Here is a 21,684-nt window from a genome sequence, read left to right on the forward strand (position 1 = left end):
CATGAAAACCCTTACACACCCCAGATTCCTAGAAAAGTATCTCAATTCGAACGATAAGAACCTGTCGCGAAGGTACGAGCTTGAATACTGGTGGCTCCTTATTCACGGCGCCGAAAGTGAAGCAAGTGGGGAAGACCGAGAAAGAGACGAATGGAAACGCCTTTATGAAGATATCGACAAATTTGTCTACGAAAAGAGCAACAGAATCTACTTTGAACATTGGCGAGCTCAGCGACAGAACCTCGGCTACCTCCCCTTTCCAGAACAGCCACTGTCTATTGCGGCAAAGATCGGGAGTCTGGGTTATTTCAAACGACACTTCGGGTTTGCCCTCGATTACGAGCAGAATGATGTTCTCAGTCAGAAGGACAGTCTAGGGCTTTCACCTTTACACTGGGCTTGCCGCTTGGGAAACATTGAGATTCTAAGATTCATTCTCGATGAAGACCAATCTCATGTCAACGTTCAAGGCGGCGATGAGCACAGGACCCCTTTTCATTTGATGCTCAGCGAACGTCAGTATTTGAGAAAAGACTCCATAACTGTTGAGCACGTCAGGCTCCTTTTCCGTAAGGGCGCACGCGCAGATATACAGGATTCGAGTGGTGACACTTCCCTCCACGCGGTTCTCGAATCAGGAGACTTGGACATTTGCAAAGAGATCCTCCGGAATGGGGAAGTCGACATCAATGCCAAAAACAAGTGGGGTGAAACGCCAATTTTAAAGCTTGGCCGAGACGCGAAAGATCTCATGAACATAACTCGATTGCTGCTAGACGAGGGAGCCAGCCTGCAAGTTAAACGATGGGACAACCAAACCCTGCTCATCAAAGCTGTTTTTTGGAATAACCTCGAACTTGCCAATCTTGTTCTTAAGGAAGCACCCGAGATAGTGAACGTGACGGGGCGTTCCCAAGCGGAGACAGCACTACATGCAGCCGCGTGCATGCTCAACAAGAGCATGGTGGAATTGCTGCTGGAGAAAAATGCGGACATCTCTCACAGAAACTCTAGTGGCTTGATACCTCTTCAGGTCGCTCTTGTGTCATATGCTACTTGGGCACGAAAAGATACTGGTACGGCCGATGCGCTCCATGTGTTCTTGAACAAGACTCCTCCCGGCGAAAACGACATCGAAGTCCTGAACACCGCCATTGAGCATGATCTTCCCGAGGTCTGCAAACGTTTTGCACACCTCACCAATCACCTCGACAGACACGGCTGGCCTCCGCTGGTGCTTGCAAAACAAAGAGAAAGAGAACGTATCTACGAAATGCTGTTCAAGAACTCAGACACAAAATGTTTACAAAAGTCAAACCAAGCGAATTGCCTCCGGAGTCCTCAGTTCCCCAGTTCTTGGAACAGAGACAGTGCAAGAGGTCTTTTGTCTGTGGCTAATAATGGTGTGACTATTTCTGGGGCCCTAGGTAAGTCCAATGAAATACTCCAAGGCTATCCTCGAGCATACATCACTAAGATTGACAGATGGCAAAGGCGAAAACGGACCCAAGGCCGATCCAGTGGTCAGAGGAAACCATCCCATACCCCCAGGACAGCGGTTCTATTTTGAAATCAAAATCGACGAGCTCTTTGGACAAAAATATCATAAAAGGTAAGCAGCACTTCCTCAGATTGACGTGCCAGGTCAAAACAGAGATGCTAATCATGTTGCGAGGCAGAGAAATTGACATCGGGTACTGTTCGCAAACATCGATACTGCGAAGATCTCTCGAATCAAGGCGAGACGGCGAACGTGTCCCATCCTGGGAGTATCCGTCTTACAGTGACAAAGCTTGCGCATTTCGCCACGGTTATCAGCGTTTAGAGGCGCTCAGCACCTATTTTACCTGCGGTGATGTTTTAGGGGCTGGGATCGACTGTGCTGCCAAGAAAAGCTGGTTCACGAGGAACGGGGAGCGCTTGGGTAAGCAATTCTGGACTTCCAAAAGATCCATTCTAATGCAAAAGTTTTCAACATGCTAATCAAACAGATGCCACTTTCGAACGCAGTTGTATGAGAGGGAAGCTCTTTCCCATCATTCAGATGGTCAATGTTGGCGTCAAGATCACTGCAAACTTTGGGACGCCGGGATCGCCGCCGTTCAAGTACAAGTGGGAAGATTACCTTCAAACCAAGGAGCAAGGCTAGATAGCAGAAGTCGTGGCATGCAGTACCCCTCGAAAGCTCCCTTTTTCCATCCGCCACAGAGCTTCAATGCTTCCAAATCCCTTGATGATGAGGTGATTTGAACGGTCCCAATTGAGCCGATGAATCAGAATCTTGAATGTCCTCCGTTCACTTTTTTTTGGCTTGTGCGTGCCACCCTGGCTCGTATGCGGCAACTCCGAAGTGCAGTGCAGCATCTGTCTGGAACAAAGTCTTCCACAGTTCATGTCCCCTTGCAGCAACTTCAAGTGTAGCAAATAACGTGCTCGGCCATGCAAGATGTTTAGTATGGGCGGCGAAGAATGAAAAATAAAGTCCATTTTCTTGCTTGGAAATTGACTTGTGGGGTATCTTTTAGACTAAGACGAACGACTTCCGCCGACAGCTTATCCAGAGGAAAATTTTCTTGCCAGCCAGTTGCTTCCATTCTCCATGTAGTCTTCCCTGGTCACGGCCAAGCTCTTCAACAGGTCTGTGTTCTGCGCTAGCTTCACACCGCCAAGCCATGTATACGTGATGGGATCGTCTGGCCGTCTGATTCTCAAAGGCCACTCTCCAGGCATAATGCTCCTCAACTCTGCCTCCAACTTCTCCATAAAGCCAGGTATCAGGGAGTTTCCACCGACAACTACGACGTTGGCTAACATAGCTGGCCAAAGCCCTTCTGGCAGTTGCTGGAGGCACTGAAGTATTGCCTCTGGGATGCCAGGTTCCTGGAGCCCAACATCCAGCGGATTGAACAGCAGCTCTGGGACCGCAAAGCGCTCATTTCCCAGTGGCAGAATGTCTTCCTTTGGCCCGCCCGACATTCCCAGTCGTTTTGCTTTTGCTGCTGCCGAGGGATCATGAGGGCGCGCATATCCACGTTGTCTGTCGGTGTAGTCGGGGAGGATGTAGTCGACAACGACGGATGTGTCGACGGGTTTATTTGCGCGCGTCCAGGTGCGTTCGAGGTCGACGGCAAACTGCGACGAAACGAAGCAAACGTCCTCCTTGATCTCGTTGACGAGATGTGTTTCGTCCATGAAGTTCAAATGACGCAGAGAGATGAGTTCCTTCATGTAGTTTGTCAAGAACTTCCCACCGACCGAGAGACGGCGAATGGCCGAGTGAAACGGACGGCCTTTGTGGAGCGGTGTGATGGTTGTATGGCTGTAGCCAGAGTCGACGAGTAGGAGGTATTCGGTAGGTGGAAATTGTGACGGGGAGACGGAATCCGAGAATAATGAGGGTATGTCGTTGTAGGTGTTGAGGGAGGGTCCCAGGATACGTAGGTACGACGCGAATTCGTACTCTTCAAAGATCATCTGGTCGCAGTTTGCTTGCAGGGCAGCCGGCGAATTCGGCGCCTCAGTGAGAATGAGATTTGTGTCGGACGGATCGCACTTTACGGTCAGCCTCTTCCTGACTTGTGTGTACTGGGCTCAGCTCTACCTTGAGCTTCGCGTCGTCTCCAAAGAATTCATGTTCCCATACTGCCTTTTCACCTTCCCAGTTCACGACATATCCCTTCTCCACAGGCCTACGAAAGGCCATCTCTCCAAAGTCTTTGCATCCATCTAGTTGAGAGCCGATCCAGACGCGTCGGTCTCGCGCGCGTGCGATGCAATTGGGCGTAATGCGGCATTGGGAGGGGTCGGCGTGTTCTGTTGCAAATCCGGCCTTAATGTTGTAGGCGCCGTTGTCAATGACCAATGTCTGCGACGGGAAGGATGGTTTGGATGGTCTGGAGCCACGGGGCATCGTGTGCTGCCTGGAAGGAAGATGTGAAGATCAAACTCGGCGGTGCGACGCGTCCGTGGTGACGTAGGCTGGGAAAATTGATGGCGGGGAAGGCTCGGATCTTGCCCTGCCCGTGGTCAACAACCACTCCACCCCGTCTTCCATGAACTGGTCTCGACCCTCCACCTTTTCGCAGCTTTTCGCGCTCTGCTGGTTGCTTCGAAAGCTGTACGACCCAGCTGACGGGATTTTGACTCCGCGTCTTACAACATTATCGGAAAACTCCAAACTGATGCCCGAATCCCGAGCGCGCCTGATGGAGGCTCACACCGATTTGTTGAACGCTCTGACAAGGTCTCGAGGATTGTCCGAAGGGTACGAAGCAACACAATGCAGGACCAGAAGCCAATCTCACCAAGTGTCCATACCAAGCCGTGCCTGCTCTTCAGATTGACCGACTCCGGTGGACCAAAAAGAGTTTGATCTAGCAAGCCAATTTTTAACCAGCACAACGCTCAACAATGAAAAGACGCTTATGTATCTGAAAATATCTACAATCTCAGATCATAGCCTAGAGATCCGGTGCCACTCTACGGTCCGTTCTGGATTCACTGGTTACTGGCGCTTGTAAGATGCACAATGTTGGCAGGAACTTGGCGGACTTCTTACTGCTTACACGTCGGCAAGGAGTTGTCACCCACGCTGTTTGAAGCGTCAAAAGCCACTGTCAAGGGATCAGCCGCTTTTCTTACTGTACTTGCAGGTAACTCACACAGATGAAGAGTTGGCATTCACACGTCCAGGGAGCGAAGTTCTCTGCAAGGTACAACAAGACCGGGTAAGCGAATGCAAACGTCTCAGCTTGATTCAGTCATAACCGGACCTGCAAAATGGCGGATCAGACGGGCTGACCCCCGCCGCTCCGGTTCAATGTTGAAGGCTGGTCGTCACCGAAGACGCCGTCTCTACAAGGCGTGAACTACCTCCATGCCAAATTTTCGTCAGTCGGCTGACGAGTGGATGCAGCTAGGATGGATCAGACACGCCAATTAAGCCTGCATGTACTTCTGCAGCCTTGGCAGTCCCTGAGTGCTTCATTTGCAAGCCCGCCACAACTTTTTGCCTTGAATCCTCGAATTGGACGTCACGCAGCAACACCCTGCATACACTCAAACGCCGCGACGCGTGTGCACCGAGCAGCCGTTTTTCCGGCACTGACCAACGGCTTTGGCATCTCGAGACACGGTGGCAGGTGGTGGATGTCACGTAATCCTACAACTTGGCCGGATTTCAACGTGGACTTTCAATATCGGGACTCATGTCAGACGGTCCACGCTCACGTCCGGCAATTCAGGCGCTCTTGACATTTTCGTGATGCAGGGACCGCTGACGACTCCAGTTCTGCGCAAATACACTGTGACGCAATGTTGGAAGATGTCGAAATGTCAAACATCCTTAGAGGCAGGCCTGTCGAGCGGGAGTCGTCCAGTCAAAAGCCGCGTATCTCTGACTTCGATTTTTGCTCCGCATAGGCTATGCCTGAAGGAGAGCTAGGCTGTCCAAGAAGAGGAAAGGTAGGAGGATCGCGACAACTTCTGGCGCAGTGGCACCGGGTGGCGCCGTCGCTTGCCGCTAATGCGGTTTACGTGAAAATGGCACATTGGCACCAGGAAATCGCGGTACGCAGCTTGGCCATCCAAGACTTGCACTGTCGGTCCTCTGAATTACCAGTCCGGCATTCTGGCGAAGCTATAAGCGTGGGCGCTGATCATGAGGCTAGCTGACCTAGAGACGACAAAGCCCTTGATACTGCATGTTCGCAGCGCCCGAAAGCTGATCGTCTTTTTTTCAAGATGCTGAACGAATCGAGATCCTTCAGAAGCTTACCCGAATCTCACAAGACCGGCATTAGAGACTACAGCGAGGTCGACGGAGTGGACCCCTAGTCACATTCTGACGGCATCCGCAGACAGCGGGATCTTCGCAACCGTCTTATTTTTTCCTTGGTCAGAAACACTTTCAAATGGCTGGTAGCCATGTGGACGAAGCCTATATCAACAGCCGCATCTCAGATCCACTAGCTCCCCAGCGTCTCCCTCCTCAAGGGCTCTCAGACCCTCGTTTGAAGCTGCCTCTAATCCAAGTCATTCATGGCTCTCTTGCAAAATATTTTCCCTTTCCTCTTATTCGCCGTCATTAGTGGCGCCCTTTTCCTTGTCTATAACCAATCAGTGCTATATCTCCATCGGCGAAAGGTCATCCGCGAGAATGGTTGCGAGCCTCCAACTGCGGCCAAACTCTTGGACCCTGTCCTCGGAATCGACAACATAATTACACTGGCCCGCGAGTCTCGCAATCACAACCTACTCGGACACATCTCGAATCGCTTCAAACAATATGGCCAAACGTACTCAACACTCCGTCTAGGTACGCCACTCATCATGACCAATGAGCCTGCAAATCTGCAAGCAGTGCTGGCGACACGCTTCAAGGACTTCGCACTGGGCCCGTTCCGACAGCCGGCAATGGGCCACTTTTTGGGAAAAGGAATCTTCACGACGGACGGAGCGCACTGGGCGGCATCGCGCGCCATGATTCGGCCTAACTTTGCACGAGATCAGGTTGCAGACCTGGCGATGCTGGAGAGCCACGTGCAGGACCTCCTAGCGGTGTTGCCGCGCGACGGGCATACCGAAGTTGACCTGCAAGAGCTCTTCTTCCGGCTGACAATCGACTCTGCCACGGCTTTCCTCTTTGGCAAGAGCGCCGATACGCTCAAGGAGAAGCTGTACAGCAATGATCCGGCCATGACGCGACAGGGTGCCAAGTTTGCGGCGGCGTTCGCGGCGGCGCAAGAGGAGTGTCTGAGTTTCGTTCAGATGGGCCCGTTGGCTGCACTCTTGAAATGCAAAGCGAAGGTTGGCGACGGCGAACTGGCTGTCGACGTTGTGCATAGCTACGTGGACCAGTTTGTCGACGAAGCCGTTCGCTACCGCCAATCCCTGGACGAGAAACAGCATGCCTTTGGCGCCGCGGACAGCCCCAAGGAAGACAAGTACGTCTTCTTGCACGAGCTGGCCAAGCAGACGACGGATAAGCGGCGCATCCGCGACGAGTTGCTCAACGTGCTGCTTGCCGGACGTGACACGACTGCATCGCTGTTGGGAAACCTGTTCTTTGTGCTCGCGCGCCGCCCCGACGTCTGGGCCAAGCTGAAGCAGGAGATTGCCGTGCTGGATGGCAGAACGCCGACATACGAAGAGCTGCGTGGTTTCCGATACCTCAAGTGGTGTTTGAACGAATGTACGTTACCCCCTGACCAACCCCTCCCTATCTACCCCTTTCCCTGTTCATAGAGCTCTCACTAAAGCACCAACCACCCCTTTCGAACACACAACTCAAGATTGAGAAAACAAACTAACCCCTCCACAGCCCTTCGCATCCATCCCGTCGTCCCAATCAACACGCGCCTTGCCACCGCCGACACAATGCTGCCCGTCGGCGGCGGGCCCAGTGGCACATCTCCCATCTTCGTCAAGCGCGGCACCGCCGTCGTCTACTGCCCCTTCACCCTGCACCGCCGCCGCGACGTGTGGGGCGCGGATGCCGACGTGTTCCGCCCCGAACGTTGGGAGGGCCTCAAGGTCGGCTGGGAATATCTACCTTTCAACGGCGGTCCGCGCATCTGCGTCGGCCAGCAATACGCGCTGACCGAGGCCGGCTACGCGACGGTGAGGATGGTGCAGGAGTTTGAGGCGCTAGAGGGCTGTCGGGGGGAGGAGTGGCATGAGTTGGTGACGTTGACGCTTTGTGGCAAAGGTGGGTGCTGGGTAAAGCTTAGGGGGTTGGGCGTCGGCGAGCCGAGGGCGTAGAGTGGATGCCTTGATGGGTGGCGCAGACGGGCAGTCCGTGGACAAGGAAAGTCTTTGGATTGAGCGCTGACGCAGGCGGATTTAGCTATGTGGTGGAGGGAGGGAGTGAGGCAGGCAAGGACAAAGGTTAGCGAGTGAGGCATTTTTCGTTCGATGAGGCAAAGCTTCTGCTGCTGCGTTTGGTTGAGCGTTTGTTGCGCCGATCAGGCTTTCTCGACAGGCATGGAAAACAAACGGCTTGAAGCAGACGGCGCGGGTCTGGCAAATCGAGGCAAGAGGAGGAAAGCGACGGTTTGTGATTGGCAAGGAATCGTCCTGTATGGATGGTATGAGCATGCGTCTCAAACTTGGTAGTTTCTGTAAAATGTAGTTGAGATTCAGTCTACAGGATGATTGCAACTCGTGCATGTTTGACGTTGCCAAAGGCGAAACCAATCAACGAAATAGGCCATGGCCTTCTCGCCTGATTGTTCTGAAGCAACCAGTCATCCATCCACTGCCATTCCTTTGCTTTCCTCCGATTACCCGTCGAGTCATTTGCTCTTAGTCGAGTGCATTTTCCCACCGTCGTCTACAACACTGCAGCCGCCAGCCCCACAACGCCTGCGATTCCCATGAACGCTGAACCTGCATCCACCGCTGCAGCGGCATTCGATGGCGTCGCCGTCGACGTGCCGGAGCGCGAAGACGAGTGGGTCGACGTCGAATTAGCGGCGGCAGCGTCGTTCTTGAGCGTGCCGGTTGCGGTGGTGCTGGCAGTGGCAGCGCCGACGGAACCGCCCGAAGACGACTCGTTGAAGCCAGGCACCGTGTTGCAAAACTCTGAGGCTTGCTCGGGGATTTCTGGCAAGAAGGTTAGTTTAGTGTTTGGGATAGGGTTCAGCTGGTGAGGGAACGGGAACGGGACTAGACGATTCTAGGGGCCTAGACGGCAAAAGTAAAGAGCCCGGGGTGACCATGGTGAAAAGACAAAACTATGGGGCTGTAGGGGAATGGCGGGTGCTTACGCGCAATCTGAGTCTCGGAGCAGGTACCCGGGTGGTTGGAGAGGTACTCGGTGATGTAGTTGTCGTACCAGTCCTTGCCGGTCGTGCAGACGCAGAGGAAGTCCGTGGTTTGACATGGCCGGTCTGACGACGAGCTAGCGGCTTCGAACGCTCCGGACGCGCATGAGTCTTCGAGGATTTTCAGGTCCTGGGCCATGGCCGTCGCAGCCAGTAGCGTGACCGAAAGGAGGGAGAGCGTGTACTTCATTGTAGAGGAGATCTGTGATTGAGGTGGATCGAGTCTGGATGGGACATTTCGAATGCATGGCGACGAGACAGTTAAGAGCTCTCGCAGAGCTGGTCAACAATGGAACGCAGGGAGGAATTCACAGCTGAGCAGATGGAGTACTGGACGAGCTAGAGCCGCGCCCCCAATGAACCAATAACTCTGAGCATTCAATTGATTTTTTCCACCCATCGCAGAAGGAGCATGGAGCAGGCTGATCCAGACCGTGGAGTTTCGCAGTCCAAGGGTGCTGCTGGAGGCGTCCCGGCGCTAACGTCGAATATTCGTGGCAAAAGCGGTCCTTTTCAGGGACGGTCATGAAGAAGAGTAGTCCCTGAACAGGGACAGGGCAGGTTATAGTCCACATGCGGAAATCAGCCCTGGGGAGAGGCATCAGCACTGGCGTTTGCGGCATAAAGCACGTGGTAAGGTTAAAAGTCGAGACGCGACTTGGGGGGATTTTTGACGGAGCGCATGGATCAGTTGGCTCTATCAGCCGCGGGGAATTTCTTTGATGTTTAAGTGGAGCCAGTTGTTGATAGGGCGGGCGATGGCGATGGCCGGGGGCCCGCGATGGATCTGGTGTCGTGGTTCCTGTTAGAGGCGCTCGACTTGCGGACTGGACGACTGACGGCGCAGGAAGATGGTGTTGTCGACTGGTGCCGTCGTCGGGTCGGGTGTGCATGGTGCATGGTGGGAAGCGGGGGATCCGGAGAGGTAAGCAGACGATCGGGACAGAGGGAACGGAAGGCGGTGACAGCAGCCATGGTGTCAGAGGTCAGAGGTGGTGACTTCACCACGGGAGTGCTGAGAGAGGCGCATGGCATTGGCATGCAATCGACAGAGGCGGAGTGGTTTTGCAATTGAGTCTCGAGGCCAATAGCGTCGCAGTCTCGTACGAAGTGCTGGAGTAGTGGGACGACGCGCGCCAGAAGAGTCGACGTGATGCGACGCCAAGCGAAGCGGAGCTCCCTCAGTCTTGTCTCTGCTCTGCTCTGCTCTGCTCTGCTCTGCTCTCACCCTCCCCCCATCTCTGCCGTCCTTCGTCCCAGTCCGCCGCCATGTCGCCCGTCAGTTGAAAACTTGTTCGTCTGCTTATCCACGGCCCTCTCCGCCCAAGGCAAGGCTCGCCAATCCCGCCTCGCCATGCTGACCTGATATTTCTTCCTCTTTGTTCGGTCGTGCCGTGACTGAAATTCCATGACGCCCGCTCCGTCCTCGTCCTCGTCCTCGTCCTCGCACTCTAATCAACCATGGCCGCGCCAACTCTGCTGCTGCTCTGCCGCCTCGCCCTGGTCAGCCTCATGGCCGCACCGCTGGCTTCCGCCGCGACCGTGACACCCTCCAACACCACCGACGCCTCTGCCGAAGACGATGGCATTGTGCTGCTGGTCAGCCACGGAGAAGGCATGGTGCCCGCATCCACCGTCGCACCCTTGACCTCCGTCGCGGCCAACGGTCTCGAAGTACGTACATGATAGCAAAACTCTATTAACCCTTCGCATCTTCTAAGCTTTTGCCTACCCCACAGCCACCAGGACGGACCGGGGAGCTATTCCTTGCAACCGACAGTACCGCCCAAAACGTTAATAGTTCAAACATTGCCTATATCAACTGTGAACCCTCTGCCTACGCGGGCAACATTGCCGCCTCGGATGTGCTAAGCACAGTCATCGAAAAGGGCGTCGCCGGTGCCCTCTTCTTCAGTCCTTCCGCCGCCTACTGCAACGTTACCGGCATCGACAGTACTACCGCCTACGTTTATTCCATGACCGACGCGAGTGTCGCAAGGAGCGTACTTTCCGACCTCGAAAACACCACAAACAACCTCAAGTACTTTGCTACCATCCAGCCGCGCTCGGATGTAAACAATACCGACAACATGAGCGGCAACAATACCACAACCTCCGACTATTCCGGGTCGAGCAATCCGCTCGGCCCCTCACCGTCCACGGCTGTCGCCATGATTATCTTGTACAGCATCACCGGAGTCATCACGGCGCTATTCCTCATTATAATCATCACTGGCGCTTTGCGCGCACACCGTCATCCCGAGCGGTACGGCGCCGGAGTCGTGCTTGGTGGAAACCGCGAAGGCCAGCGACAGACACGCGTGCGCGGACTGGCGCGGGCCATGCTGGAAACGATACCCATCGTCAAGTTTGGCGAGCAGCAAGGGAACCAGCAAAACAAGCGTGAGGATGTGGAGATGGGCGAGGCAAGAACAAGACGCAGCAATGAGGCGCTCCGCACGAGCGAGGACAATGGTCGTCGGAGCCAGGGCACCAGGGGGTCCGAAGAACGCTCGGCCGGCGCAAATGGTAGCACAGCGGAAGCGGATGATGGCATTGCCGCGGCGACGCCCGCTGCGAGCGCGGAGAACCTGGGTAAATCGGGCGGCGACGTCTACACGGGCTGCACCATCTGTACCGACGAATTCGAGCCTGGAGAAGACATCCGCGTCCTCCCGTGCGATCACAGGTTCCACCCTGCCTGCGTCGACCCCTGGCTGCTTAATGTCAGCGGCACTTGTCCATTGTGGTATGTTGACTGATCCAATTCCCAATTTCGTGCACTGGCTGATTTGATTCGCAGTCGCATCGACCTTCATCCTGCTTGCGAGGGCGCTACGGATAACGACCGCCCCGGCTCGGATCTAGCGCCTCCATTGTCTCCCACCGATGCTGCCGCTGCAAACATTCCCTCGACCCATCGACATCGTCGACACACGCTCCGAAACATTTTCCACATCCGCCCAGAAACACTAGAGGAGCGGCTCGCGACGGCCCGTAGTCTCCGGCTCCACGGCTTTACAGGCGGCGACTCGGAAGACACGGCACCACCTTCGCGCAGCGAGCGTGAAGCCCAGCAGGGCGTCGCTGGCGGAGAGGAGCGGCATCGACGGCGGTTGAGCGGTCTTTTCAACCACGGTGACGATGGTAGCAGTCGGACTAGAATCATCTCGAGTATTCCTCTGCTAGGACGGAGACGGGCAGGGTCGACGCGCTCCGCAACGCCTGCCGACGCATCCGCAGGCCCAGCCGCCGCTCCAGCCGCTGTTGAAGAGCGCCGCACTGGGTCGCGCTCTGGTTCGCTGCCGCGTGCAGATACGGTCTCGAGGACTGGCACGAGTACACCGCCGCGCAACGGCAGCCCTCTCCGGAATGGGACTCCCCCGCGCAGTGGAAGTCTCCCGCGCAGCAATGGCAGCCCATCTCGCAACGAGAGTCCTCCACGTATAGCGACTCCGCCACGCGTCAGCACGCCACCGGCGCCATCATCGCGCCGAGCAAGCGACGAGCACCAGAGGTAGTCTCGGCGGCGACGCGGTTGCGATCTTGGGCGTGGACGAGTCGAGTAGTTGATCTTATCCCCTTTTGCGTTCATGGTTTCTCTCGACGGCACCCCCGGCCGTTGTCTTTCACTCTCCACGTTAGCCTCTAGACGGGCACAGATTCTGTCTCCTTCGTTCTCATCTTTCTCGACACGACATGAATGGGGCATGGTCACGGCGTTGACGGCGTTTTAGCGCAATGGGCGGCATGGTGGCGGTAGCATCGTCATCATGATCATCATTTTCACTGTGAGCGCCTACCGGTCCACAGACATTTACATTGGACGGGACAGGGCAGATCAGGACCGAACAGAACGGGCGGCAGCACTGAGACTACGGCATGGCGGATTCTTCGTGATACCTATCTGTTCACCAGACGGCTGGGTCGGATGGTCATTTCTTTCTCCCAAGTCTTTTTTCATCGCTTGGATGTTTCCTCTCTCTCTTTTGCTCAATCTTTTGGCCTGTCTGCGGCATGTTTTCAATGCGCACGACGGAAGGCCCCGGGCATGCCTGGAATAGCACAGGTGGATAGACGGGATGGACACGGTCAGTGACGGTCGGACTGAGGAACTGTGTGTGTGGCGTGGCCAAACGTACTGGCTATGGGCGTACATGCGCACGCACGGCTGAACGGCCGAGATGGAATATACCACAGTGATGAACGTCAAAAAGAATTGAGAAGTCATTCACTACCACGGTGACGCTTAAGGAGCAGTCATCCATCGCCACAGATACTCGTAAGGAGCCGCCCGTGGTCTGTCAATGCAGCCAAAGCCGTCGTCATCGTGCAAGTCCGTCCGTCCCGGCTAGCAAGGCACATATCAACAATTCTCCCCCTTAGTCTCCTCCCCGGATGACCATATATACCGCTGAAGCAACACAAATTATCGGGTGGATAGGAGCACCAAGGATGCCCACATTCATTCTTGGTGCTCCTGTCCACTCACTCAATCTTTTTGCCAATTTCCTTTAATAAGCTAACCGCAGCGTGGAGCTTTTCCCCAAGCGATAGCAGGCGGCACCCGCATTGGGAAGTGCGCGCGGCGTGTGTTCGAGTCCGCGGGTGCGCTGTGTGTGCTTTTTTTTTGGGGTGTGTCGTTCGTGATGTATGTGTGTGTGTGTTTTTGCCGAGGGCTGGACGTGTGGGCGTGAGTGGTGGTAAATGTGATCTGGTGGGCTGAGGTTGGGTGTGGGTAAGTAAGGGAAGTCAGAGGTCAAGTCAAATTCTGCGTCAACATCTGCGGCTCTCATTCTATCTATATTCTTCTGATTACCTGGATCTAGGCTGTGTGTCTCGACGCGTCTTCTCACCGCTGCGGCCATCAAGGCGAGTGGGAGGAGCATTCGTGCGTGGAAATGAGGTTTTAAATTAGAGTGAGCGATGGTGGTGCTCTTCAAAACTTGCTTGACCTGGTCCTTTCAGGACAGTCAGTTCGCACGCGCTTGAGCTATCAGGACATATCTTTCTCACTGGTCGTCCAGTCCTCCATGCTAGATGTAGAGTAGAGATGGAATTGCCGCAAACAAGGAGACAAAGAGAAAGACACAACGCAGGGGTTGAAAGCGAGGCAAACGGACAAGGTCGTGCGCTCAGAACAAAGAGCAGGGAGTCCCTTTGTCAGTGCTCTCTGTCAACGCCGGATTCGACCATCTTCATGCTCTCGCTGGAGGCTATGTCCTCATCATTCACTTGAGCCTCAGTGTTCAGCAGCTCTTTCTAACAAAGCACAAGGAGGGAGACGACTGTCTTTGTTGGACTTTCGTTTTCATATGTCCGCCCGACGATACATTCACTTGGTCCACAAGGCATTCTCATCCTCGCACTGCTCAAACTTTCGCATTTCTCAAGAAGATTCACCCACCGACACATCGACGCCATGGCGAAGACGCCCCCGCTTCCCGGCCAACGAGTGATACCATTCTGGGGACAAATCGAAGAGCCCGAGGACCCGACGCCAATCTGCAGCCTCTGCCTCGACGTGCCCATCGGGTGGATCCGACCCGGGGACCCAGCAGACCACCACGACACGCTGCGGCTCAAGACGTGCGGGCACGTATTCGGGCGAAACTGCCTGCTGGACTACTACGACGCCGACGTGCGCGTGCACAAGTGCCCGACGTGCCGCCAGGCCTTCCGCCCGCCGCGCTCCCTCGTCTACGACCCCTCCGAGGACCTCATCGTGCCCGAGGACGGCAACTGGGCCATGAACGTGCCGGGCCGGCCGGGCATGCGCATCCAGGGCGAGTACGCGGGCCGGCTGCGCAGCGTCGAGGACTCGTTTTACGACCTCGAGTTCTTCGACCGCGCGGATGATATCCGGCTCGCGCGACGCACCCTGCCTCCTGCGTTCTATGTGAGCGGCAACTACGGCGCGTTCAAGGGCAATGTGCGGGAAGCGCAGAGGGACGAGAGGAGGATCCTGTTCACCCATGGAAACGAGTCGATTGGGGAGGCCGAGTTTGACCGGTTGATCGCTTTCGCAAAGCTGCCGCGCGTTGAGGCGGACCCGATGGTTCCCAAGGACTTTGAGCGAGTGCGGTACCAGTGGGTGACGGTCCGGGCGCAACACATGTCGAAGAACCTGATGACTCTGTGGAGCCAGATGCACTTCAGGCCCGAGTACGGAATCCGGATGGGCTCGCCGCTACACGCAGTCGTTCTTGAGGTCCTCGCTGCGCTCGAGCAATGGTGCGGCGAGTACGATGGCATGATGTGCCAGTTGGAGACTCTGCAGGAGAACATGGTTACGACGCTGAGCAATACCTGGCCGACTGTGACGAGGGATGAGTGTCCACAAGGCGCGGAGCTGCTTTTCACACACATTGTGCAGTGCCTGGCGTTGGCCAGGTTGACTCGTGAGATGGAGGCGTTTGGTCGTCTGCCATAGGTTGAGGGCAGAAGCAGGTCAGGGACACTAGTCGATTTGTCTTATTGAGCACTTTTTCTTTGCGATTGATGTTTTGATCATGTTGACAAGTCGATACGGTCAAGTAGAGGTGGTTGACGGCGCTAGCACGGATAGCTGAGACGACGGGCCAGAAGCCAAAATAAATTTTCACCTGCGACAGTCAATGCTAGTGGGGCAGCGAGCAGAAGTGACCGAGCCTAAGCAATCAATGTATGGGGTCCCCAGACAGACGCAAGTACAGCGGTGGGGCTCGGGCGTCTTGCTTGAAATTTGGCACCAAGCGCCGTTGAAGGAGGACTTGTTGGCTGGCACCAAAATGATGTCATGGCGCAAGAGAGAAGAAGAACGACGAGATGGAGAGGCGATTGCGCAGAGGGTTCGAGAAGTAGATTTTGGAGGTGGAGAAGACGTGTCCCTGTGCATCAGTGGGACCAGTAGGGCCCAGGCCCCCTTGGCCGAATATGCGGGGACACGGGGCGGCTTGGGCGACAACACAGATACCACGTCGCAGAGCACAGCCAGGGCGAGGGTTGGAAGGAGATGGCGATGGTGTAGCTAGAGCTGATTGTTGCTTTGACTGTATGGCGCGGGCTGAAAGGCGCGATGTTGTACGGTTTAGGCGCCGCACGTCAACAACAGCCAACCAACCACAGGCGGCACCGGCACGACGCATCCCCCGGCTCGGAGAAACTCACGGGGCAGTGGCGGTGCAGGGGGGCTGCCATTGGCTGGTGGTGGAGATGTGTCGTCATGGGGGCTGATGCTGGGGCTGGTGCTAGTGCTGCCCTCGGCTGGGTGGTCAGTGGCAGCAGGAGCGGCCCGAGCGCCCGGAGAAAGTTGGCAGCAACGCAAGCAACCACCTGCACCCACGGCACTAGAGTAGGAGTCCGGTAGCTACCGTACATTACAGTACATGTTCCTGACTGCTAGGGCACCCGCTACTCACAGGTACTAAGACCCCCTTCTCGCCCGCTTGCCCAGACCCTCACTCCCCAATCTCGGCCATCTGTTTGCGGTGCCTGCCCTTGGTCACTGACCACTGACAGCCCAGCCAAGCCTCTCGGCATGCGTAAGTCTTCGGTTCTTTCCACCGCCACACCCACACAAGCCACTCTTCGTGTTGGGGCCTGCCCGCTGCCGCCTGCCCTGCCCTGCCCTGCCCTGCCTTATCTAATGCTCTCTCTCCCTTATAACCGCCCTCTTTGTCCTCTCCCTACTCTGCTCCTCTTGTTCCACCTTCACCACTTCTCGCCTGTCGCGACCCTCCATCGATGGGAGATCCTTCTAATACCGACCTAGACCGTATCAACTCGTGGGCTCATGCGCATGCCTCAAACCGCACCCAGAGACCTGACCGACGCCCACCTCAGCCGCTGAGGTCCACGCCCAGCAATGGCACAAATCCTTCTGACAAGTCGCCTGCCTCGCAGTCCGACCCCAACTCAACCTCCACCTCCCGCCAACCCCCAGACAATACCCAGCTTGATGGAGCTTCGCCTGCCGCCGTAGAAGGCAACCCCAAGTTGCCTCCCCTCACTCGCGCCAAAAATGGCACTTTTCGATTCGTCAAACATTTCATCGATGCCCTGTGCTACAGCTGGGTGAATGTGCTCCTGGTCTTCGTGCCCATCGGCATAGCTACCAAGCCTGCTCACATGTCCGAAGAGCTGGTCTTCTCCATGAACGCCATTGCCATTATCCCGCTCGCCGGCTTGCTTAGCCACGCCACTGAGAGCGTGGCATCAAGGCTGGGAGACACTCTCGGCGCCCTGCTCAACGTATCCTTTGGAAATGCTGTCGAGTTGATCCTGTTCATCATTCTTCTGGCTAAGGACCAGATTCGTGTTGTCCAGGCTTCGCTGCTGGGCTCCATCCTGGCAAACTTGCTTCTGATTCTGGGCATGGCCTTTTTGCTTGGTGGCCTGCGCTTCCAGGAACAAGTCTACAACAACACCGTGACAAACATGAGTGCCTGTTTGCTTAGTCTTGCAGTCATGAGTCTGCTCTTGCCGGTAGGTCCTTGTTGATTTGTTCGACAAGACTGCCCATTGCGAATACTGACCACAAACAGACGGCCTTTCACGCCTCCTTCTCCAACGAGGCGAATGCAGATGTCAAGACTCTCAAGGTCAGCCGTGGCACCAGCGTCGTGCTCCTCGTCGTCTACGTCCTCTACTTGCTGTTTCAACTCAAGTCCCACTCGTACCTCTACGAAAGCACGCCCCAACACATTATCGACGAGGAGTCTCATCCTGGTGTGCTTGCCGACATGCTCAATTCCAGCTCATCCGACTCGTCCAGCTCTTCTAGTGACTCTAGCGACACCGACACGTCTTCTGGCTCGAACACGACGGCGAAACGGATCAAGCGCGCCTTTCGACACCGCAAGCGAAGAAAGTCGAGCGCAAGCTCGAGGACTAGCCCGTCCATGCCCTCGGCAGCATCCGTCATCACTAGCCCTTCGGTCGAGAATCACCGCGCATACTTTGACTCTCAGGCACACGCCAGCTCAGGCCAGACTGATGGGCCGTCTCGCGGCGAATCGGCCCTTGGTGCCATCCTGAGCGGCGATGAGGCCGACAATGACGAGGAGAAGCCCGAAGGCATGCCCCGCGTACGCGACTTTGAACAAGGCTCCTCGGTCTCTCCTCCTGTCGAAAAGCCCCGCAAGAAGGAAAAGAAGAAGCACAAAAAGTCGCGCTCCCACAAGGCTGCCGAGGGACAGTTGAACGAAAAGACTGCCGGAGTCAGCGAGCATCCTCAGGGCTCTGCAAGGCAACAAAAGGCCGTCGATCGTCCACACGTCGGATTCGCAGATGGCACAGCCGAAGCAGCACCCGAGACTGCGACCCAAAACAAGCGCCCGTTCAACATTCGTCAGCTTTCCGGACGACCCCCAAGGCTCCCCTCGCTCCTGTCCAACAATGTCTTTGTCACACCGTCGTCCAATGTTCCTCAGACGCATGCAAACACGGCTCGTGGCGCAGGATTGCGCCGCACAGCTTCTCTTCCGGATCGCCTGAACCGACCTTCGCCGGCAGTTGCTGGCCCACCAGCTCCTGGCCAGGTCAGACCCGTCAATTCCGAGCACGAGTCGCAGGAAGAAGAAGAGCACGGCGAAATGTCGCGCACGTGCGCCATTGTCATGCTGGTCATCTCGACTGGACTGGTTGCCGTCTGCGCCGACTTTATGAGTGACGCCATCCAGCCTCTGGTCGAGACGACGGGTGTCAGCCAGGCCTTTATCGGTCTCATCATTCTCCCCATTGTCGGCAATGCTGCAGAGCACGTCACTGCCGTGACAGTGGCCGCAAAGAATAAAATGGACCTTGCAATTGGTGTCGCCGTGGGCAGCAGTATTCAGATTGCCATCTTCGTCACTCCAATCATCGTACTGCTGGGCTGGATCATGGGCAAGGAAATGTCGCTCTACTTCAACATTTTCGAGACCGTCTCGCTGTTTGTGACGGCCTTTGTCATCAACTTTTTGATTCTCGACGGCCGCAGCAACTATCTCGAGGGCTCCCTGTTGATTGCGGCCTACATTATCATTGCGTAAGTTGGATGCACGTTGCTAGACATGGTATAAACTAACTCGTGTCTAGGGTTGCTTCCTTCTTCTATCCCGACGGCTGCGATGCCAGCCAGATCGGTGGCTCGACTGGATCTTGCTAAGGCTTGACCTGGCCGTAGCTTTTCAACTTCTTTTCTTTTCTTCCAAAGGCGAGGGCGTCGGCATGTCAGTGAGCAGTGAATGGATTGCTTCAAAAGCATGAGAGGGATACTCAAGCATTGACGAAGGTATTGAACGGAGACGCGGATATGTGAGGCTGGGGCAGAATCGAGTCGAGTAGTATTCGGGGTAGGGCTTGCTAGGTGTTTGCTTCTTTGATGTCGAGATGAGGCTTTTACGATGAGATACCAACTGATTCATTCTTTCACTCTTACCCTGCCCATTTCTTCATTCTCACATGACATTCCATAATTGTTCCAATAATGGAGCTTAATTCATACCAAGTTCAACACCAGACGCCGTTCCCGTCGTGCCTGTTTGCATTTTTTCAATCTATGTGGTCGTTTCAATCGTACAGTCTGAAAGTATTACAAGGCGGACAGCCAATGTCCGAGTGGAAGCGAGCGCAGGATATGAAAAGCGCAGCGCCGTGGTCCCCACGAAAGAAATGATGCCGCAATCTTCCTCCCATCTCCACCGCCGGCTTACCTTTTATCCTACGCCGCCGCAACGCGTGCCCCCATGCGCTGAAAGACGACAGCGTCATCATCCACGTCGTCGACGACGGGCGACTCGACGGGACTGATGCGGCTGCCCATGCGGTCCAGCGCCGGCTCAGGCGTCGTGCTTCGGCTGATGCTCGTGGGTTGCGGGTTCGGGTGCAAAAGGGGGACGTTGAGGCCGGAATTGACCTCTTGGGACTGGGGCTTCCCCGAGTCCGACGGCTTCGTCTTGGTCGGGGTGACCATCAAGCTGTCCTTCCGGCCCCTGGCGCCCTCGCCCCTGCGCATGGCGGCGACCTCGTCCTCGACGCGGCGCAGCATGTCCTGCTCGGCGCGCGGGTCGCCGAGGACCTGCAGCATGCCCTCGCGGGTGGCGACGCGCTCGATGCTGCCGAAGTACTTGACCGTCTTGACCTTGAGCTCGAGGGTGGCGTCGTCGTCGGCGACGACCATGGCGTGCGGGTGCATCTGCAGGGCGCTCAGGGTCCACATGTGCGAGACGCCGTCCTCGACGCAGCGCTGCAGGGCGGCGGCCTTGTGGGCGCCCGTCACGATGGCGACGACCTCGCGCGCGTCCAGCACGGTGCCGACGCCGACCGTCAGCGCCATGCTCGGCACGGCGGCCACGTCGTTGTCGAAGAAGCGCGCGTTGGCCAGCTGCGTGTCGTAGGCCAGCGTCTTGACGCGCGTGCGGCTGGCCAGCGACGAGCCCGGCTCGTTGAAGGCAATGTGCCCGTCGCTGCCGATGCCGGCCAGGAACAGCTCGATGCCGCCGTAGCTGCGGATCAGGGCCTCGTAGCGCGCGCACTCGGCGGCGAGGTTGGGCGCGTTGCCGTTGAGCAGGTGGGTTTGGCTGGGGGGCAGGTCGGTGTGGGAGAAGAGGTGCGTGTACATGAAGGTGTGGTAGGACTGGGGGTGGTCGCGCGGGAGGGAGACGTATTCGTCCTGCGTGGTGTTAGTCCATGGGGGCACCAGGGGTAAGGGGGAGGAAGAAGTGAGGAAGTGACGAGAGGAGAAGGAAGGAATGGCGGTGTGAGAAGAGAGACGATGCAGAGTCAGTCTCTCTGCAGCCCCGGGGCACGAGACATGTTTCGACTGGTGCCTCGTTCATGCATGGCATCAAGGGCAGCGAATGGCGAGGCCGACGCCATGTATAAGGGGGCGGGTGGCTGGCTGGACAGAGACATCATACCATGTTGAACGTGACAACATTTTGGAACGACAGCTCGCCCCTCTTGTACTTTTCGACCAGCAGCTTGTATATGATCTCCGGGCTGCTGCCCGTGGGCAGGCCCAGGACGAAGGGGCGCTCGGGGGTGGGGTCAAAGGACCTGATGCGCTCTACGACTAGATGAGCATCCATCCCATCGTCTTATCTATACCGCAAGTGACGCACCGACGATGTAGTCTGCAATGTACTGCGAGGCGGCGGTGGGGTCGTCGCGGATGATGAGCCTCCTGGATGGTGGTGTTGGTCAGCGCTAGTCCGCGAACAGGACGACAGGGCCACGGATCGAGTCGTACATGGTGATGAGCGGCGCCGGGATGCGATTGAGCGGTAGGCTGGTGCTAAAAGCGGATACGGAAGCCGGTCGGAGGAATTTGGGAGCAGTTTGGATCGTCTGGTACCAGAGGTCAGTGGTAGGAAACGGCCGGGCAGGTACATTTGACCTATCTATTTAGACTCTCGGGCAGACGTCATGGACGAGTGGATGCAACGGGTGCGGAGAAGAGAGGGTGCATCAGCGTGTTACTACGGAGCGTCGCTGCAGTGCAGTGCAGTGCTATCGCTGAGCTTAATCGTGACATGACTGATGGCCCCGGTGGGCCCTGATGGAGCGCGCCGAAGGGCCCAGGGTCAGGGTCAGGGTCAGGGTCCGCCTGGGTGCGGGCTGCAGTGCGGAGAGACGGCCACGGGCAGCAGAGTGGCTGATCAAACGGTTACATTGAGGCTGAAGGATAATCAATGTTTCCCTCGTCGAGTCCGACCATGTTATCTGCTGTCGCTGACATGGGCACGTTTGTCCTCTCCCTCTCCCTCTCCGCAACCGAAGCTCGACTCTTCCATTCTCTTCAGCCCCTGGACCACGTCCCATTCGCCCACACGCCTCGGCCCTTCCGTATTTGGGCCACACCTATCGTCCAGCCTAGCCTATCGCGCTGATAGCT

The 21,684-nt window shown here is 56.3% G+C and overlaps 9 protein-coding genes across 9 annotated transcripts; 6 read left to right on the forward strand and 3 right to left on the reverse strand.

Annotated features, from left to right (window-relative positions):
* The first annotated feature begins 917 nt into the window (after positions 1–917).
* J3D65DRAFT_632443 (concanavalin A-like lectin/glucanase domain-containing protein) lies at positions 918–2,268 on the forward strand. Its single transcript, XM_066801022.1, has 4 exons — positions 918–1,427; positions 1,486–1,612; positions 1,680–1,924; positions 1,992–2,268. Exons 1-4 carry the CDS (start codon positions 947–949, stop codon positions 2,147–2,149), a joined length of 1,011 nt encoding a protein of 336 aa, XP_066653145.1. The 5' UTR covers positions 918–946; the 3' UTR covers positions 2,150–2,268.
* A 188-nt stretch (positions 2,269–2,456) lies between these two features.
* On the reverse strand, positions 2,457–4,132 carry J3D65DRAFT_632446 (actin family). Its single transcript, XM_066801023.1, has 2 exons — positions 3,602–4,132; positions 2,457–3,552 (listed from the first exon to the last, which is right to left on the reverse strand). Exons 1-2 carry the CDS (start codon positions 3,908–3,910, stop codon positions 2,554–2,556), a joined length of 1,308 nt encoding a protein of 435 aa, XP_066653146.1. The 5' UTR covers positions 3,911–4,132; the 3' UTR covers positions 2,457–2,553.
* A 1,858-nt stretch (positions 4,133–5,990) lies between these two features.
* Positions 5,991–8,151, forward strand: J3D65DRAFT_593062 (cytochrome P450). The gene is made up of 2 exons (XM_066797806.1): positions 5,991–7,192; positions 7,322–8,151. Exons 1-2 carry the CDS (start codon positions 6,040–6,042, stop codon positions 7,759–7,761), a joined length of 1,593 nt encoding a protein of 530 aa, XP_066653147.1. The 5' UTR covers positions 5,991–6,039; the 3' UTR covers positions 7,762–8,151.
* Positions 8,152–8,332: 181 nt separating this feature from the next.
* On the reverse strand, positions 8,333–9,015 carry J3D65DRAFT_605128 (uncharacterized protein; the record flags this gene model as incomplete). The annotated part of the gene is made up of 2 exons (XM_066798330.1): positions 8,333–8,604; positions 8,769–9,015. The coding sequence occupies 2 exons, from the start codon at positions 9,013–9,015 to the stop codon at positions 8,333–8,335; spliced, it is 519 nt and encodes a 172-aa protein (XP_066653148.1).
* An 833-nt stretch (positions 9,016–9,848) lies between these two features.
* J3D65DRAFT_473022 (uncharacterized protein) lies at positions 9,849–10,235 on the forward strand. The gene has a single exon (XM_066796513.1). It carries the CDS (start codon positions 9,979–9,981, stop codon positions 10,189–10,191), a length of 213 nt encoding a protein of 70 aa, XP_066653149.1. The 5' UTR covers positions 9,849–9,978; the 3' UTR covers positions 10,192–10,235.
* A 51-nt stretch (positions 10,236–10,286) lies between these two features.
* J3D65DRAFT_556927 (uncharacterized protein) lies at positions 10,287–11,833 on the forward strand (the record flags this gene model as incomplete). Its single annotated transcript, XM_066797287.1, has 3 exons — positions 10,287–10,491; positions 10,572–11,574; positions 11,629–11,833. Coding segments are annotated over 3 exons (1,413 nt in total), but the record flags the coding sequence as incomplete, so codon positions are not given.
* A 2,414-nt stretch (positions 11,834–14,247) lies between these two features.
* Positions 14,248–15,258, forward strand: J3D65DRAFT_605130 (uncharacterized protein; the record flags this gene model as incomplete). The annotated part of the gene is made up of 1 exon (XM_066798331.1): positions 14,248–15,258. One exon carries the CDS (start codon positions 14,248–14,250, stop codon positions 15,256–15,258), a length of 1,011 nt encoding a protein of 336 aa, XP_066653151.1.
* An 893-nt stretch (positions 15,259–16,151) lies between these two features.
* On the forward strand, positions 16,152–19,303 carry J3D65DRAFT_632467 (membrane bound cation transporter). Its single transcript, XM_066801024.1, has 4 exons — positions 16,152–16,348; positions 16,579–17,291; positions 17,351–18,834; positions 18,885–19,303. Exons 1-4 carry the CDS (start codon positions 16,345–16,347, stop codon positions 18,952–18,954), a joined length of 2,271 nt encoding a protein of 756 aa, XP_066653152.1. The 5' UTR covers positions 16,152–16,344; the 3' UTR covers positions 18,955–19,303.
* On the reverse strand, positions 19,216–21,455 carry J3D65DRAFT_632472 (glucosamine-6-phosphate deaminase). The gene is made up of 5 exons (XM_066801025.1): positions 21,191–21,455; positions 21,040–21,140; positions 20,912–20,973; positions 20,708–20,856; positions 19,216–20,460 (listed from the first exon to the last, which is right to left on the reverse strand). Coding segments are annotated over exons 2-5 (1,164 nt in total). The 5' UTR covers positions 21,042–21,140; positions 21,191–21,455; the 3' UTR covers positions 19,216–19,509.
* Positions 21,456–21,684: the final 229 nt, after the last annotated feature.

The sequence above is a fragment of the Phyllosticta citribraziliensis genome (assembly GCF_038025025.1).
Source record: "Phyllosticta citribraziliensis strain CPC 17464 chromosome Unknown J3D65scaffold_9, whole genome shotgun sequence".
In the NCBI taxonomy this organism is placed as follows: Eukaryota; Fungi; Ascomycota; class Dothideomycetes; order Botryosphaeriales; family Phyllostictaceae; genus Phyllosticta; species Phyllosticta citribraziliensis.

Coding starts and splice junctions, on each gene's coding strand:
- J3D65DRAFT_593062 (XM_066797806.1), top strand. CDS start 6,040: ATGGCTCTCTTGCAAAATATTTTCCCTTTCCTCTTATTCGCCGTCATT. Junction 7,193..7,321: donor CAAGTGGTGTTTGAACGAAT/GTACGTTACCCC, acceptor ACCCCTCCACAG/CCCTTCGCATCCATCCCGTC.
- J3D65DRAFT_632472 (XM_066801025.1), bottom strand. Junction 20,857..20,911: donor CATTGCAGACTACATCGTCG/GTGCGTCACTTG, acceptor ATCTAGTCGTAG/AGCGCATCAGGTCCTTTGAC. Junction 20,461..20,707: donor ATGTTGTCACGTTCAACATG/GTATGATGTCTC, acceptor AACACCACGCAG/GACGAATACGTCTCCCTCCC.
- J3D65DRAFT_632443 (XM_066801022.1), top strand. CDS start 947: ATGCTCAACAAGAGCATGGTGGAATTGCTGCTGGAGAAAAATGCGGAC. Junction 1,613..1,679: donor GGACAAAAATATCATAAAAG/GTAAGCAGCACT, acceptor GTTGCGAGGCAG/AGAAATTGACATCGGGTACT. Junction 1,925..1,991: donor GAGGAACGGGGAGCGCTTGG/GTAAGCAATTCT, acceptor CTAATCAAACAG/ATGCCACTTTCGAACGCAGT.
- J3D65DRAFT_632446 (XM_066801023.1), bottom strand. CDS start 3,910: ATGCCCCGTGGCTCCAGACCATCCAAACCATCCTTCCCGTCGCAGACA. Junction 3,553..3,601: donor GAGACGACGCGAAGCTCAAG/GTAGAGCTGAGC, acceptor CTGACCGTAAAG/TGCGATCCGTCCGACACAAA.
- J3D65DRAFT_473022 (XM_066796513.1), top strand. CDS start 9,979: ATGCGACGCCAAGCGAAGCGGAGCTCCCTCAGTCTTGTCTCTGCTCTG.
- J3D65DRAFT_632467 (XM_066801024.1), top strand. Junction 17,292..17,350: donor TCATGAGTCTGCTCTTGCCG/GTAGGTCCTTGT, acceptor GACCACAAACAG/ACGGCCTTTCACGCCTCCTT. Junction 18,835..18,884: donor GCGGCCTACATTATCATTGC/GTAAGTTGGATG, acceptor ACTCGTGTCTAG/GGTTGCTTCCTTCTTCTATC.